At 40.1% G+C, this 17,520-nt stretch overlaps 1 protein-coding gene across 1 annotated transcript; it reads left to right on the top strand.

Annotated features, from left to right (window-relative positions):
- The first annotated feature begins 2,633 nt into the window (after positions 1–2,633).
- Positions 2,634–16,293, top strand: Tlr8 (toll like receptor 8). The gene is made up of 2 exons (XM_048336473.1): positions 2,634–2,713; positions 12,002–16,293. Exon 2 carries the CDS (start codon positions 12,008–12,010, stop codon positions 15,116–15,118), a length of 3,111 nt encoding a protein of 1,036 aa, XP_048192430.1. The 5' UTR covers positions 2,634–2,713; positions 12,002–12,007; the 3' UTR covers positions 15,119–16,293.
- The last annotated feature ends 1,227 nt before the right edge of the window (positions 16,294–17,520 follow it).

The following is a 17,520-nucleotide window of genomic DNA, read 5'->3' as shown; positions in this document are numbered from 1 at the left end:
CTATATAAGGTGCAGCTATAATTATGTATGGAATCCTTTCCTCCTCTTTACAAGCTTCTTTTTTCTATCCCCTTCACTTCTTCTCTTCATTTAAGAAACATCTTGGCTTTCCTCTACCACAGCCACCAGGCTGAATACAATGGGATAAAATTACAGTGTATTTGATCAGTGTCACACCTTTCAACATTCTCACTCATCCCTCCCTTACCCAACTCCTTTCCTCACTCTACTTAATTTTGTAGATTCTTGATTGAAAGGGGTGACTTAGATCGAGACATGTTGTACCCATAATCTGTCTGTTAAATGGCAACTCTTTTGTATAACTATTTAAAGATAACAATTAAAAGGAAAAAATGACAGTATTTGCCCTCAGGGAGCACCCAGTCCAAGGCCTGTAAGTCATAACCCTAGTTTAATCAGTAGAAAGTCATCAGCTAAACCCAAAGTGAGGAATATTCTACTAAACAAGTATCCAGTACTCCTCAACACTGCCAAGGTCAACAAGATCAGAGGAAATATGAGCCAGTCTCTGTCACAGCGCAGGAGATGTGATAGCTTCGTGTAAAGTAGCATCCTGGGTATTTCAAGTAAACTAATGCTATCTGAATAAAGTATGGAGTTGAATCAACAAAATAGGTCAATATTGATTCACTAATTATGACAAATGTACTTGAGTCACTAGGAAAAATTGGGTATGTGGTACACAGCAACTCTTGTATTACCTGCAACATTACTGAAAGTCTAAAACTATTTTAAAATAAAAGGTATATTTAAATATTAAAAATCAGATTAACCACTGCCAACAGGCACCAGTAGCTCACTGTAATCCAGTCTATTCAGGTGGCTGAGATGTGAGAATCAAGGTTTGAAGTCAGCCTGGGCGGGAAAGTCCATAAGACTCATCTCCATCTCCGGTTGACCACCAAGAAAGCCAGAAGTAGAGCAGCTCTAGTGCTAGAGTGCTAGCCTTGAGCACTAAAGCTCAGGAACAGTGGCCAGGTCCTAAGTTCAAGCCCTAGGACCAGAAAACAAAAAAGGTAGAAGACAGAATTTTCCAAAGAGGAGCAAAGGCAGGCAGTGTAAACATGGATGCTGTGGTTCAGAGAGTGAGGACCACCACAAGAAGAGGCCTCTCAGCCCTCAACCAATACCTAGTTTCTTGTACATTCACAGTTCACCTGGTCTGTATGTGTATAAGTGTGTGTGGATGTGTGCATGTGTTAGTGTATATGTATGTTTTATAAGAACCCAAGCTATAGCCTTTTGTTGGTTAAATAAAGACAAGAGTCTCATGAACTTTTCAGCCTAGGCTGGCTTTGAACCAAGATCCTTGAACTGCCCACAGACACATACACACACGCACACACACACACACACACACACACACACACACACACACACACAAATGCGCCTATTACCCCTGACTCCCTTGTGCCCAATGTGGCTTTCTTCTTCTCAGGGGGTGTAAAGCAAAACAAAATATTACTTCCCATTTCAATCATTCATCTGGCTAGTGGCCAGCAAACTGTCTTGTAAATGTTCAGCTAATAAATAAATATCATAGACATCTTCTTGGTCAATAGTCAAATATCTGATATAATGGTGCATGTACTTACATTATACAAGAAAAAGTAATTTCCACAATTATTTAAATAATGGAATTAAAATAAAATAACTGAAGGCAGTCATAATATTCACCTAATAATGAGAAGAGTAGAATGGTTTCTGAGGGGGATGATCTCTCAATTAATTAGAAGCTGAGGGTAATGTTCTTTTGCATCCATAAATCTGCAAGTCTTCAATGATGAAATTTCTTGTGCACTTCTGGACCAAATTTGGCCCAAAGATTGCTGAACCCTACTTACTCTGGTAATTCAAAAACGCCTTGCCTCTGAAAGCTTCTAAACTAACCTACTTTATCAGACTAAATCAGGAAAAGGAAATTTTCCAGCCAGATGAGTGTTCATCATCCATTCACTCATTCATCCAATGAACATTTATTGAGCTCATACTACATACCAGGTGCTAGGTAAAGTACAAGGACACCTAAGGAAAGGACACCTTCTTTGCACTGCCTCATGTGTGACCCCACTGGTGCTCTGGGCTGTCTCAGAAATGTGAGAAAGAACACTGAAACAATGTTCGTGGGAATTATACAACCAAGGATGAGTTTGGAATATCCTACATTCCATACAAATCTATGATGAAATTATTTTCCAAAAGAATAAACTAAAAATATTCTTATAAAAATGAATTTTGTTCTTATTTTCTTTTTACTCACCCCCATTGGGCTTTCTGAAACGAACTTCGGAAACACACACTTTCCCTACCATACAAATACACACACACACACACACACACACACACACACACAGATAGAGAGAGAGCGAGAGAGAAAGATACATACTAACTCACAAAAAATATTACATTTGGGTTCTGTCTGAATCATTTTATATTTGACTCTTTCCCCAATTTTAGTTTCAAACTTTTAAAGCATAGTCAATAAATGATTTGGCAACACTTACGAAATCACAAGTTCCTTTCTTCGTGCATAAACTTCTGCAAAAATTGGGCAGCGGTTCCGCTATTGGTAACAGGGCCCATTTCAGGAAGTTCACCAGCTAGTCTTCTCTACACATCTTGAGAAGAGGGGGGCCCTTTGGTGCTGCTGGTGAGGGAATGAGAAGTTGGACTGGGAACCAGCAGAGAACAGGTAAGCTCTACTTGTTCTCATAACAAAACTTTTCAACAAAATAGGATTTCTGACCCACAAATTTGGATGGATTGGGAGTCACAGGTGTGAACAAAGAAAGTCATAAAAGGGAAAAAGAAGTCAAAGAATATTAAAGATTCAAACAGGACAAAGAGGCTTCAATTTGAGTGGATACTAGCATAAAGAGTAAATTCTGAAACTCAAAGGAAAGTATAATCTTATCATTTAGAACTGGCAAAAAAAAGAAAATGCAAGATCAAAAATAAGTAAGAGTATTACTTTCTCACCCTGTGAGAAGCAATATTCTCCTCCAGAAGACTTTTTATTGATTGATTTTTGCTGGTCAGGGCTTGGGTACTTTCTCTGAGCTTCTGTTTCTCAACACTGGGGCTCTATCACTTGAGCCATAGCACCAGTTTTCTGGTGGTTAACTGGAGATAAGAGTCTCATACATTTTCCTGCCTAGGCTGGCTTTGAACTGTGATCCTCAGACCTCAATCTTCTGAGTGGCCAGCATTATAAACGTGAGCCACCAGCTCCTGGCACAACTCTTTTTAAATAGATTTTTCTAGAAAATTTTATGATGTTTAAGAGCATTTTAAAAGGCTGATTTTAAGAGAATTTCATGTATAATTCACCATAAATTTCCTTAGTTGTTTAGTGCTTACTGAAGTGCTTTTAAAAGTTTTTTATAATAATTTAATGCATATTTAAGTTTTTGAAGTTAAGTATTTGCTCTTCATGTCCATTATGGATCTTGAAAATCAACTCAATCTGCACTGAAATTTATGATGCTTTGAACAAAAATCACATTAGTCCATATGGGATTGGGCCACTAGGCTAGTGGCACACATGAACTTACAATTAATGTTGTCCAATTTCTGTTTGATTGACTGATATGATAGCCAATATAGTTGACCATAAGAAAATAGAGTATAGAATAATATACAGGATCAAATATACAATATATAATCAAGAGAGAATCAAATTAAGCTGAAAAATGTCTACTTTGCTCCCACTGGTGGCAGATGAAGGTCAAGACCTACTGGCTACAGATTAGAGTCACAAGGAGAATTTTGTATAGTCTTACCATCCAGGTTGAGCCCAAAAGGACACAAAAATCAAAATCTCCATGGAGGAGATGATCTGGAAATTTGTAACTTAAAAAATGTTCAACTAAAAGTAATGAAATAATTTTTTTAAATTTCCAACTATCTTCAATGTAGAGCCAACGTTAGGAGTCATTTTCTCTGGGTGACATATGAAGCTTTGTGTTCCTTTTATTAATCAAAATAATCTTTTTGTGGAAGTAAAGAAGACTCTGACAATGTTTGAAGCTTGTTTATTAGCTATCTTCTGTTTGATTGCAGAAAGCAAATTAGAAATTCCAGTTAGGATTAAGCACAGTAATACCCACTCGTAATCCAGAGTTTCAAGAGGCGAAGGCAAGGGGACATGAGTTTGAAGCCATATTGGACTACATAACAACAGCCTATCTCAAATGGTGCAAACAGCAATAAACATGAAAACAAAGAAAAAGACCATAGACTTGGGATGCGGCACAGTGGTAGAGTGCTTGCCTACTATGCTCAAGGTCTTGTGTTCGATCCCCTGCAATGCTAGAAAACAAGCAACAAAAACTTCCTGTCTAGAAGTTCTAGGTTTGTTTATCTGACAAGATAATGCTCTGGGTTTGGGTGAAGACAGTTGATGGGGTTCATTCTCCTCCCACCACTGCTTCTTGCCCTTCATGTAATAATCATAAGACCTGCAGTATTGACACAAGAGAAGGCAGTTGTATGGGGAGTCCTCGACTCACTGAGTGTCACCATGGGTCTCTAGGAAAGGAGGTCATGACCCTTGGTTAGAAACAACATCTACTGAAGGGATCATCATTCTAAAGGAATGTCCTTTAAGTTCAAATGAGTCATTAAATGAAGTTGGAGGATTTGTTATTTTTAAGTGATTAGCTCTTAACTATTCAGCACTAGAAAGCCATGGTACATTTAGATACAGAACCTGTGGCTTTGGGGCACACTAGAAGAAATGGTTGTGCTGCCTTTCCAGGTGCTTACAAAGAATTGCTAGTCGGTGCTTCAATCTCAACTCACCAGCTTTCCTGATACGCGACAGAATGTTGGAAGCTTTGGAAGTGCTCTGATCAGTGCAGAAAGGCAAAGAAAAAACTGCCTCTGGGAACTGCGTCCTGTAGGTCTGAGATATGCTGTGATGCATCTGCTCATCAAAGAAACCAGATCATTGCCAATGAGTCCCTTTCTCCAGCTCCCCTAATTCATGAAGCACACATGCAGCGATGGGCTCATTTTCAACTCTGTACCTCCCGTTTGAGTGACCTTGGGAACATTAGGTTCCACATCTGGAAAGCCAGGGCTAGTGCTTTTATGATGCTAAATGAGCAAATGAATGACTTACACTTGCCCTTGTGCTTTTGTCATGATAAAGCACTCAAGAAAGGCACCCTAGAACATTCCCCAGATTCAAATGGCATATTTTTCATATTTTTATGGGTATAAAATGGAGATGCACGGCTGGGAATGTGGCTTAGCAGTAGAGTGCTTGACTAGCTAGCATGCACGAAGCCCTGGGTTCGATTCCTCAGCACCACATAAACAGAAAAAGCCAGAAGTGATGCTGTGGCTCAATGGCAGAGTGCTAGCCTTGAGCAAAAAGAAGCCAAGGCAGTGGTCAGGTCCTCAAGCTTCAAGTGCTTCAAGCTCCAGGACTGGCAAAAAAAAAATACCTGAGATGCATCTCTTTCATGAGAAGGCACATCTTAATGTTCTGATTTCTTTTGTCTTCCAATCTGTTTGTGAATTCTTCAAATTTGGGATGGAGAAATCTAAAGTATCTCCTATTAGTTGTAAATTTCATCAAAGATGGCAAATCTTACCTACCTAACTATTCCTTAATTAATTTGTTGTTGTAATGAATCCACAGTCAAGACTAGAAATCATTCCAGGCTGACAAAACATTACTTTTACCTTAAAGTAAACAGCTAAGCAGTCACTTGAGGAGATTCATTACACCTAGTGATCAATACATTTTCTGGACACTTTAGAGTTAGAGTGTCAGCAGGACCAATGGCAGAGAGGTGTGGAGCTAGGGAGATAGCCTGAAGCAAACCATATCTTGTCAAAAGGAAATGCAGCACATGTTTGTTTCAGCACTGGCCATGGAACGCAGGACTATGCACATGTTCAGCCAGTGCTCTACCACGGTGCTACATCCTCCAGCCTTGTAATTGAGATAGGATCTAGCGATGCAGCCTACCTGACCTCAATTGCCTTTCAATTCAGCTCATCTTGAAATAAGCCTTGAAGAGAAACAAAATAACTGCCTGTAGTCTAGGAGGAGATGGGAAAAACTGGGGTGTAATTCCAGAGGGGGTGCTGGGGCGCTCCTGGTCCACCTGCCCTGGGCATTGTGGAGAGTACATTGCAGGCTCACCTGGCAATGCCTCTGCCTTCGTGCCCACATCTAGTGTCATCCCATCTGCATGGGACCTGCTACACAGGCCCCTAGGAGGGGTGGCTGACCCCTAAACTCACTGCTCCTCTCAGCTAAGGCCCAGATTCTGCGCAGAAAACGAAACAACTGTATTTGGCAGGGAGAAGGGAAGTTAAGCAGATATTTTTCATGATGCATATAACTTCTTTAAATAAATGGGCCATGTTTTTCTCTAGGTGTCATTTTCTTTTCCCTAGTCATCTCCACTTTACATGTCGGAGAGATCCCTGGCCATTTTGTAACAGCAGCGTACTACAGGTCTCCTTAGAAGCTCCAACTTCATCAACAGGTCTCCTGCCTGCTGGATCTCACCCACAAGATGAAAGACATGGGTCCATTTGTTGGTTAGGGTATACCTAATAGCAATCTGGACATCGTTTCTATTAAGTAGGGCCAGGATTAGGGGAGGTCACTGAAGCATTTGCTTTGGGTATAAAATTGAAGGGATGGGTCACTGATGAAGATAAATAATTGTGTTTTTCTAGAGGTATTAGTGTTTGAACTCATGGGTTCATGCTTGTTAGGCAGATGATCTGCTAAACCACTCCTACAACCCAAGACAAATAATTTTAATGCTGTAATTAAAGAACAGATTTGGCCGGGCTTGATGGAGTACATATGTATTTGGGAGGATGAAACAAGAGGATGACAATTTGAGGCCAGCCTGCGTTACAGAGTGAATTCTAGGCCATTCTGAGTTATGTAGATGGATCCTGTTTCAAAACAACAACAACACCACAGAAACAGAAAACCAAATCAGGAAACTACAACCTATAGACTATGTATTTCAATAAATAGAATTCTATGGAACTACAACCAGGCTGTGGGAGAGGCAAATGACACAGTGTCTGTCCTGTCTTTGTTTTAAATATGGATCAATTGTGTTCAAAACCAGGGACATGCCTTAGTTCCTAGAGTCCTCTACATATGGACCGTTCTTTAACTCACAGGTTTTCTCTCTGGAAATTCACCTTGGCCTCCACCTGTTGCCAAGTCTCCTGGATTTTACCTTTCAAGAGAGTGAGTTTTAGGAAAGGGGAAGGGGGAAGAGGGAGGAGCTAATTTATCATGTAAACTCTCAGGTGGTCTACTGCCCAGGTGCAGCTGGTGTCACATACACACACACACATACACACCCACAACCATACAGTGTCTGGCACCTCAAGCTTGTGCACATTTCCAGAATTCTGTGGCAAACTGATTTTCCCATTGTTGACTGTACTGGGTTTAGAATGTGGCACTTCTCCTGATTATGCTGTTTTGTCTTTACACTCTTTGAAATTATGGAGATTTGTTTCTTTACTATTGGTTTAATGGGCATATTCAACTCTCATGTACAATCCACAGGAATCTCTCTCCTCCCCTCCCTCTCTCCTTTTCCCTCTTCTCCCTTCTTTCCCTCTCCATCTCTCTCTATCTCCAATTGTCTGTTTTATTTGCATAATTGCACTTTGTCTCTATTTGCATCTATTTTGCTCTGTTTTATTTGCATACTATAGCTGCCATTTCAATTTTGCCAGGCTAGATTTTTTTTTAATTTAACATGACAGAATAAATTTGCCTCAGAAGGACTGTGCTTGCCCATACACACTGGCTCTGGGTTCTGTCCCCAGCTGAAAGACAGAGAGACAGAGACAGAGAGAAAGAGAGAGAGACAGACTGAGACAGAGACAGAAAGAGATATACAGAGAGACACTGGAAGAAAATGAATTCTCCTCGTTGCCTTTCTCATCCAGAATCTGATTTCCTTTGGTATCTCTGTGAACCCACAACTTTTGGTGGTCTTGGAATGGGTGTGCAGTGCTTAGAGGAAGAACGTGGCTGAGGAAACATAGCTCTTGCTATGTCTTTGGGGTCTCTTCCCTCTTCACGATCCAGACAGATGATGTGAGCTGGGTTCACACGATCTGTGATGTGACGTGGCACTCCCAAAACCTTCAGCTAATCACCCTGGGAAATTAGCACCAGCAATCCCCTCATTATGTGAGGTCCTGCATGAAATGCAGAGGCTGGAATGATTCACGATTTCTCCTCAACTTCTTTGCCAGTCATCTACACATCAGTTTTCACTGCTCCTATTCATGTACTTTCCCAATTCAAGCTATTTGGAATTTGTCAATTTCCATTCTTACATAAGAACTTTATGAGGAGGAATTTAAACATTAGGAATTTAAAGCCTTTCATTCAGAAATATCCTTGGGAATATTCTTTTCATTTTCATGACCTGTATAATTTACACTAAAGTTGCTTTAGACTCTCTGGGAGGCCATTTTTATCCTGAAACACCTGGACTCTCCAAGGTTCCTCTGCTGGTCTCTAGTGACCTCTAGAGGTATTTCTCCTCAATTTCTCTACTTTGGATGAAGTAGTTGTATTTGATATTAGATGTGAAGATCTCAATCTGAATCTACACAAGATGGCCTCTGCCTTGTGGCCCCTGAAGTATCCACATGAAGATGTCTCACCTATCTTTAATGTTCTGCTTAGACCCTGGAAATCTGGCCATACTTCCCCTTCTGACTTTTGGCTGGATACTTGGAGATAAAGAATCCCATGTACTTTTCTGTTTGTGCTGGCTTCTATTTGCAATCCTCAAATCTCATCCTCTTGAGTAGCTAGGGTTACAGGAGTGAAACAGCAGTACCCAGTCATTCATTTTGTTTTAAATCCCTTATTCCCCCATAGATCTCACAATGTGCTTAAAAGATGCTGACTGGGCCATGTCCATGGAATGTGTTGATATGGAGATCCTGAGCCTCCCAGTCACATCTTCCCTCCTTCCCTCCTACTTACCATGCTAATCCCTGCAACCCTGTTTGTTTCTCTGAATTCTACTTCTGCAAACCTTCTATGAGGCCCTCAGGAAACTTTGAAATCTTGAAAGTTTTCTCTAAGATCTCAGCATGGGAAACACATAGGATTATCCTCAAAGCTTTTCCACAGGCTGCTCTCTTGGTCTGGAGCCTTCCTTTGACCCCTTTGTTAGGACTTATGTATGCCTGGTCAATCATTGGATTGCAGCTCAGATTTTACTTCTCTAGTCCTACATATAGATTTAACCTCAGTGGATTGTAAATTGATTAAGTTGTAGGTGGACTCCCAGTAGACTCCCAGGCTACCCAGCAGCTGATAAAAGCATGGAAGAATTGACAAGTGACTTTCAAATGTAGAAGTGATCCAGGCATTGGTGACTCACAACAGGGTCAGCCTAGCTACTCAGGAGGCTGAGATCTGAAGATCGCAATTCGAAGGCAGCCCAGGCAGACAAATCTATGATACTCTTTTCTGAAACCAACCAGCAAAAAGCTAGAAGTAGAGGTGTGGCTCAAGTCATACAGTACCTTGAGAGAAAAATCAAAGCTAGAGTGATAGGCCCTAAATTCAAGTCCCAGGACCAATGCACAAAAGATAATAATAACGAACAAAACTAGCAATATTACGATTGCTTTCAAATGCATGCTGGCTTAGATCTGTTTAGGTTTCCAGGTGAACCTAACATTTCCTTGCCTTCCTGAACATGTCCTTTTTGGTATGCTTGTACCTCACTGGAGGGGACTTGAGCCTGGCAACCCATGACTACCTCTGCAAAACTGTATATTTTCAAGACCAAATCACTTATAAATGCATTTTCTGAGTGTACTAGTTTTCTATTGCTGTGTAATAAATAATCCTCAAATTTAGAGGCTTTCGAGATGAGTTTATAATTTACCTTGCCACAAGTTAGGAGCTGACAGGCTCATGTATTCTCTGCACAATGCCTCATAAGGCTGAAATCAGCTTATTGAACAAATTGAGTTGGTAAGCTGTGGGGCTCTGGATAAAAATTTATTTCTCATTTCCCTCAAATTGGTAGTTGATTTAGTTTCTTTTTTCCAGTCCCAGGGCTTGAACTCAGGGTATGGGCACTGTCCCTAAGCTTATTTTGCTAAAAGTTAGCACTCTATCATTTGAGCCACAGCATCACTTTGGGCTTTTTCTGTTTATGTGGTACTTAAAAATCCATGCATGGTTGGCAAGCACTCTACCACCAAGTCACACTCCTAGCCCTGATTTAGTTTCTTGCAAATGATCATAGGACTGCAGTTCCTCTTTCTGTTTCCTAACAAGCTGTTAATAGAATCACTCTCAACTTCTGCCTACAATCCTTTCATGATCACCATCATCTTACAGTCAACACAGTGCGTTCAATTTTCTTGGGCTTCAAATCTGACTTTTCCTTCTGCCATTAGCCAGAGAAAAATCTTCGTCTTTAAAAGACTTCCATGATTATATCAAGCTCATCCAGACCATTTTCCATTTCCCATACAATGTAACATAATGACAGGAGTGACTAAGGCAGTGTTCATGAGAGCCATCTCAAAATTCTGCCTACCACACCAAGTAAAGCAAGGTCCTCTTTTAGTACGTTAAACAATAAGCAGCAATACCTCAATACTTCTCTATTTGGAAAGAACTATAGAAAACTGAAAAGAGCTAAGAGTTTTGCTCCACTTCAGTGTGTGTGTGTGTGTGTGTGTGTGTGTGTGTGTGTGTGTGTGAGAGAGAGAGAGAGAGAAAGAGAGAGAGAGAGAGAGAGAGAGAGAGAGAGAGAGAGAGAGCCCTGGTGCTTGAACTGAGGGCCTGGGTACTGTCCCTGAGCTTTTTAGCTCAAGAATAGCACTCTACTACTTGATTCACAGCTCTATTTCTGGCTTTTTTGGTAGCCAGCTGTAGATAAGCATCTCAAAGGCCTCCTGCCTGGGCTGGCTTTGAACCATGATGCTCAGATGTCAGTCTCTTCACAAGGACCTGGCTTTGTCTTGGCCCTTACCATTGTCAATAATTACTGACTCTTTACATAACTGACTTTTACATTGAAAACTTTTCTATTTTAAGTCACAATAAAGATATGACTTGGGCTTTAGTAAAAATCTGGTTTAGTAAAGTTAGTCTTCATGCTCAGGGAAATAAGATTTTTGGACAAGGTCCCTTGTTTGTATCTTTGACCACATTGATCACACTAATCTGTTGATTACAATGTGGTGTACTTACCAATGTACTGTATGTTTAACTACTCACCCCTTTATGTATTTTGAAATAATCACAGAATGAGGCATTCTGCAAAGCATTACAGAGGATATATAAAGAATAAAGCACCTTGATGTCCTTGGAGAAGTGTCAGAATTAGCAAACAAATAACTATCAGTGCCAATTAAAGCCAGTGTGAATAAGAAAGGCAACAGACAAGTAGTTGCCGTTCCACAAACATGGTTATGTAAAGAAAGAGAGAACTTGAAAAGGAGAGCCACTGAAGCGTAGAAAATTGTGGGAAATACCAATACGAGACATGCTTATATAGATAAAGTGGCCTGGATATCTTGGATGAATCCATAATAGAAGCTGGATTTAATCTGTACTTCATCAAGAGCCAGGCTAATGGGTTGGTGCTTTTAATACACAAGTATGCAATGCCATAGACTTAGTATGGCCCACACTCATAATCCAGTATTCCATTCAATATGACACTCTTGCAAAAACCTGGCATCATTGTAATCTCAGCTCCTTTGTCCTCTTTTGGCACCCTGAAGCTGAGCAGAGCATTTTTTGAAAAAGTAAAATTGTTCTGAATTTAGCTAGATGCATTTTATTTAACTGTTAAGAGAATTCATACTTGAAAGTCCATTCAAGTTCGTTCAGGTGAAGCCCTGTTAACAACATAAAGGAAAGCCTAACAAATATTGCTATTCTAATATTGTGTTTTGCACTTCTGATTTTCCTCAGGATATCATGTCCTTTCTGCCGTCAATCCTGACCTGCCTAGCCCTGCTTATTTCTGATTCCTGTGAATTCTTCAATGAAACCAATTCTTCTAGAAGCTATCCTTGTGATGAGAAAAGGCAAAATGCCTCTGTGATTGCAGAATGCAACAATCGTCACCTACGAGAAGTTCCCCAGACAGTGGGCAAATACGTGAAGGAACTAGACCTATCTGAGAATTTTATCACACACATAACGAATGAGTCATTTCAAGGGCTCCAAAATCTCACGAAAATTAATCTAAACCACAATGCCAACCAGCAGCACCAGAATGAAAATCCATGGATGAATAAGAATGGCATGAATATTACAGATGGTGCCTTCCATAGCCTAAGAAAATTGAGAGAGTTACTGCTTGAAGACAACCAATTAGACAAAATCCCTGCTGACTTGCCTGAGTCTTTGAGAGAACTTAGTCTCATTCAAAATAATATAATTTCCATAACAAAAAATAACACTCTGGGGCTTAGGAACTTGGAGAGTCTCTATTTAAGCTGGAACTGCTATTTTGTTTGTAATGAAACTTTTGATGTGGAAAATGGGACATTTGAAGACCTTACAAACTTGAAGGTGTTGTCACTATCTTTCAATACTCTTATTCATGTGCCACCCAAACTACCGAGCTCCCTAACAAAACTCTTTTTGAGTAATACCAAGATCAAAATCATCCATCAAGATGACTTCATGGGGTTGAGGAATTTAAAATTATTAGATTTAAGTGGGAATTGTCCGAGGTGTTTCAATGCACCGTTTCCTTGCACACCTTGTGATGGAGATGCCTCCATTCAGATACATCCTTATGCTTTTCGAAATCTCAACCAACTTCACTGGCTAAACCTCTCAAGCACGTCCCTCCGGGAGGTTCCCTCCAGTTGGTTCGACAACATGACTTATCTGAAAGAGTTACATCTTGAATTCAACTACTTAGTGCAGGAAATCGCCTCTGGAGCATTTTTAACAAAACTACCTTACTTAGAAATACTTGATTTATCTTTTAACTACATCAAGACAGAATATCCACAATATATTAACATTTCCCAAAACTTTTCTGCACTTCATTCTCTCAAAGCATTACATTTAAGAGGTTATGTGTTCCAAGAATTGAAACAAGAACATTTCAAGCCCCTTATGGGTCTTCAACATTTAAAGACCATCAACTTGGGCGTCAACTTTATTAAGCAAATTGATTTCAGCCTTTTCCAACATTTCTCCAGCCTGAAAATTATTTACTTGTCTGAAAACAGAATATCGCCTTTGGTGTATGATGTCCAGCAGAATGACACAAAACATTCTTCGTTACAAAGTCATAGCCTTAAACCACGCTCTACTGATACCAAGTTTGATCCACATTCGAATTTTTATCACCAAACTGCTCCTTTAATAAAGCCACAATGCACCACCTATGGAAAAGCCTTAGATTTAAGTTTAAATAGTATTTTCTTTATTGGGAAAAAGCAATTTGAAGGATTTCATGACATTGCCTGTCTCAATTTATCTTCTAATGGCAATGCTCAAGTTTTACATGGAACCGAATTTTCAGCTGTACCTCAGGTCAAATATTTGGATTTGACCAACAATAAGCTAGACTTTGATGATAACAAAGCTCTTAATGAACTACTCAACTTAGAAGTTCTAGATCTCAGCCACAATGCCCACTATTTCAGCATAGCAGGGGTCACACATCGTTTAGGATTTATACAAAATTTAACCCATCTCAAGGTTTTAAACTTGAGCTATAATGGCATTTATACGTTAACAGAGGAGAATGAATTGAAAAGCACATCTCTGAAAGAATTAGTTTTCAGTGGAAACCGCCTTGACCTTTTGTGGAATGCAGGAGATACCCGCTACTTGCCCATTTTTAAATGTCTCAAGAATCTTATTCGTCTTGATTTAGCTTTCAATAAGCTTCAGCGGATCCCCAATGAGGCCTTCCTTAATTTGCCCCAGAGCCTCAGAGAACTCTATCTAAATAACAATAGGTTAAATTTCTTTGATTGGTCAGCACTCCAGCATTTTCCACATCTCCACTTGCTCGACTTAAGTAGAAATGAGCTATCTTCTGTAGATCATAGCTTATCTAGATTTACTCCTTCTCTTCGGACATTGCTGCTGAGACAGAACAGAATTTCCCACCTGCCCACTGGCTTCTTTGCTGAAGCCAGTTTTCTGGTGCACCTGGACTTAAGTTTCAACCTGATAAAGATGATCAACAAATCCACGCTGCAAACCAAGAACACTACCAACTTAGCTATTTTAAAGCTAGGTAGGAACCCTTTTGACTGTACCTGTGACATCGGAGATTTTCGAAGATGGCTGGATGAAAATCTGAATGTCACCACTCCTAGATTGGTAGATATCATTTGTGACAATCCTGGGGATCAAAGAGGGAAGAGTATCATGAGTCTAGAACTCACAACTTGTGTTTCAGACACCATTGCAGCGATCTTGTTTTTCTCCACATTCTTTATCACCACTGCAGTTATGTTGGCTGCCCTTGCTCACCATTTGTTTTACTGGGATGTTTGGTTCATCTATCACATGTGTTTAGCTAAGATTCGAGGCTACACATCTCTTTCCACTTCCCAAACCTTCTATGATGCTTATATTTCTTATGACACCAAAGATGCCTCTGTCACAGACTGGGTAATCAATGAGCTGCGCTACCAACTTGAAGAGAGCAAGGAGAAAAATGTTCTCCTTTGTTTAGAGGAGAGGGATTGGGATCCAGGATTAGCCATCATCGAGAACCTCATGCAGAGTATACACCAGAGCAAGAAAACAATCTTTGTTCTAACCAAAAAATATGCAAAAAGTTGGAACTTTAAAACCGCGTTCTACTTGGCCTTGCAGAGGTTAATGGATGAGAATCTGGATGTGATTATATTTATTCTGCTCGAGCCTGTGTTACAGCATTCTCAGTACCTGAGACTGCGGCGGCGCATCTGTAAGAGCTCCATCCTCCAATGGCCGGACAACCCCAAGGCAGAAGGCTTGTTTTGGCAAAGCCTAAAAAATGTGGTCTTAACTGAAAATGATTCACGGTATAACAATTTGTATGTGGAGTCCATTAGGCAATAATAACCAATAGGTAGTCAGGATTCAACACTGTAATGAAAAAAGCAGTAGCCCCTTCTCAGTGATCTATTGCTATGTAACAAATTACCCCTATGCTTACTCACTTCAAATGGCTCTCAGTTGTGACTTCTAGTCCCTGGAGGTGAAGGGACCAGATGCACTCTAGCTGGGTCCTCTACTGCAGGACCTCTCAGAGGCTACAATCTAGGGGTGGGATCCATTTCCAATTAGGCATTTCTGGGCTTCAGATCTACTTCTGAGCTCTTAGAATTCAGTTGCTCCTGGGCTAAGCTACTGGCCACAGGCTGTTTTGGGTTCCTTGCTGTATAGCTCTCTCTCACAAGACAACTTCCTCATGACAGCCAGCAAGAGAAGTCACTAGCAAAACGAAGTCAAAGTCGTCATGTTATTTTTTTTAATTTGTATTCTAGTTAAGTAAACGATATCCCATCATTTTGGCTTTATTTTATTTGTTGGACGTTAACCACAGATTTCTACCAGCTCCGGAAGAATGATCATCTTAGTCCAGGGAGAATAATATGAAAACAATGAAACTGTGATCACTTCCACCCAGGAAAAAGTCTATGAGATTAGTGATTGTCTCAGTCATCAATCATTTCCTGTTCCAGGGACAGCCTGGCCTCTTGGCAAAGCCTAAAAAAAGTGGCCTTAACTGAAAATGATTCACAGTGTAACAATTTGTATGTTGAGTTCATTAGGTAATACGAAGTGATAGGTAGTTAGGATTTAACGCTGCAATGTAAAAGGCAAAGCAGTAGCCCCTTCTCAGTGATCTATTGCTGTGTAACAAATTACCCCTATACTTAGTGATTCCAAATGAATTGTAATAGATTGAAAATACCAGGAAAGGGAGACTATTCTGGGTTACCTTAGCAGTCAGCCTGCTTTTTAATATTTAAGACCTATTGCCACTGTAACTAATGGTTCTGACATTAAGATGTTATTTAGATTTATCATGTATCTATGGCTACATGGTTATATTGTGATGGAATTTAGTCTTTCTTTTATAATTACTTTTACAATCATTGACAATAATATTTCACTTTGATGATTTAGATGTCATATAAAGCCTGAATGGATAGGATTTCTCTTTGCCTTTTATTTCTTAGCCACTCTTTAAAAGTGTACATCTAAATGAAAAGCTTTTAGAGTGTTAATTCTTGTGGCTGCATATTACAATTTATTCATCTTGTATGATGAATGTATGATAAATACACAGTGGGGAAATAGAGCTGTAACATAAGGGAAGTCACCATCTACACTGTTTTTTTGTTTTGTTTTGTTTTTGTCCATCGTGGAGCTTGAACTCTGAGCCAGGGCACCATCCGAGCTCTTCAGCTCAAGGCTAGTGCTCTATCACTTGAGCCACAGCACCACTTCTGGTTTTTGAGTGGTTAATTGGAGATGAGTCTCACAGACTTTCCTGACCAGACTGGCTTTGAATGGAGATCCTCAGATCTCAGCCTCTTCAGTAGCTAGGATTACAGGAATGAGCCAGCAGCGCCCAACCTACTCTGGGGTTTTTGTTTTGAGATTTTGAAAAAAAATCTTTTGTAGAAATCAATGGGAAAGATGTTTTTATCGTACAATAAATTTTTTTTTGGTGCTGGTCCTGGGACTCGAACTGAGGGTCTAGGTGCTGCCATTGAGATTTTTTTGCTCAAGGCTAGTACTCTACCAGTTGAGCCACACCTGCACTTCTACTTCTGTTTGTTGGTTTGTTTGGTGATTCATTGAAGATCAAAATCTCATGGCCTTTCTAGCCACAACTGGCTTTGAACCGTGATTCTTAGATCTCAGCCTCCTGAGTTGCTAGGATTACAAGCACGAGCCACTGGCATCTTGCATATTAAGGTGATTTTAATAGATCAATTAATGTAATTTCCTAAATAGAACAGTTGCCCCTGCCCCAATGCCCTCCACTCTCCCCTTGGCTCCTCCAAAACCCTGCACTATCCTCTTTACATCCCAGGTCAGTCCACAGCACACTGTAGCCACAATCCGTAAGAATCTTGAAACAACTTATGACATTCATCCGATAGCAACTGGAAATTAAGTAAAAGGGAGTAAAATACATTCATCATGAAAAGAAGAGAAATCTCCACAGCACCATCTTTCCTTAGGTACATCCCCTTTGTTAATCTTATAGGATACGTTATGTCTGTATTACGGACCTGAGCAAAACAGTGTAGCATAGTTTAACTCAATAGATATAAACTAGAAAGCAGCACAGGTTTGTCAAGGACAATTTAATTTTGTTACATTGAACCTTACTTTGTGACCATGATAAGTTTACAGGAAGATATTTATGGTTCTACTCCCATCGCCCTCTCCATCATCAATACCCATGTCCAAGCTACCTGGACAGTTAGCCCTTGCTATAT

This window comes from Perognathus longimembris, chromosome 28, assembly GCF_023159225.1.
Source record: "Perognathus longimembris pacificus isolate PPM17 chromosome 28, ASM2315922v1, whole genome shotgun sequence".
In the NCBI taxonomy this organism is placed as follows: Eukaryota; Metazoa; Chordata; class Mammalia; order Rodentia; family Heteromyidae; genus Perognathus; species Perognathus longimembris.
Note: the sequence above shows the minus strand (reverse complement) of the source record. Positions and strands in the feature narration are given on the sequence as shown.

Bases quoted from the DNA above. Each gene is read 5' to 3' on its own strand.
- Tlr8 (XM_048336473.1), top strand. From the start codon at position 12,008: ATGTCCTTTCTGCCGTCAATCCTGACCTGCCTAGCCCTGCTTATTTCT.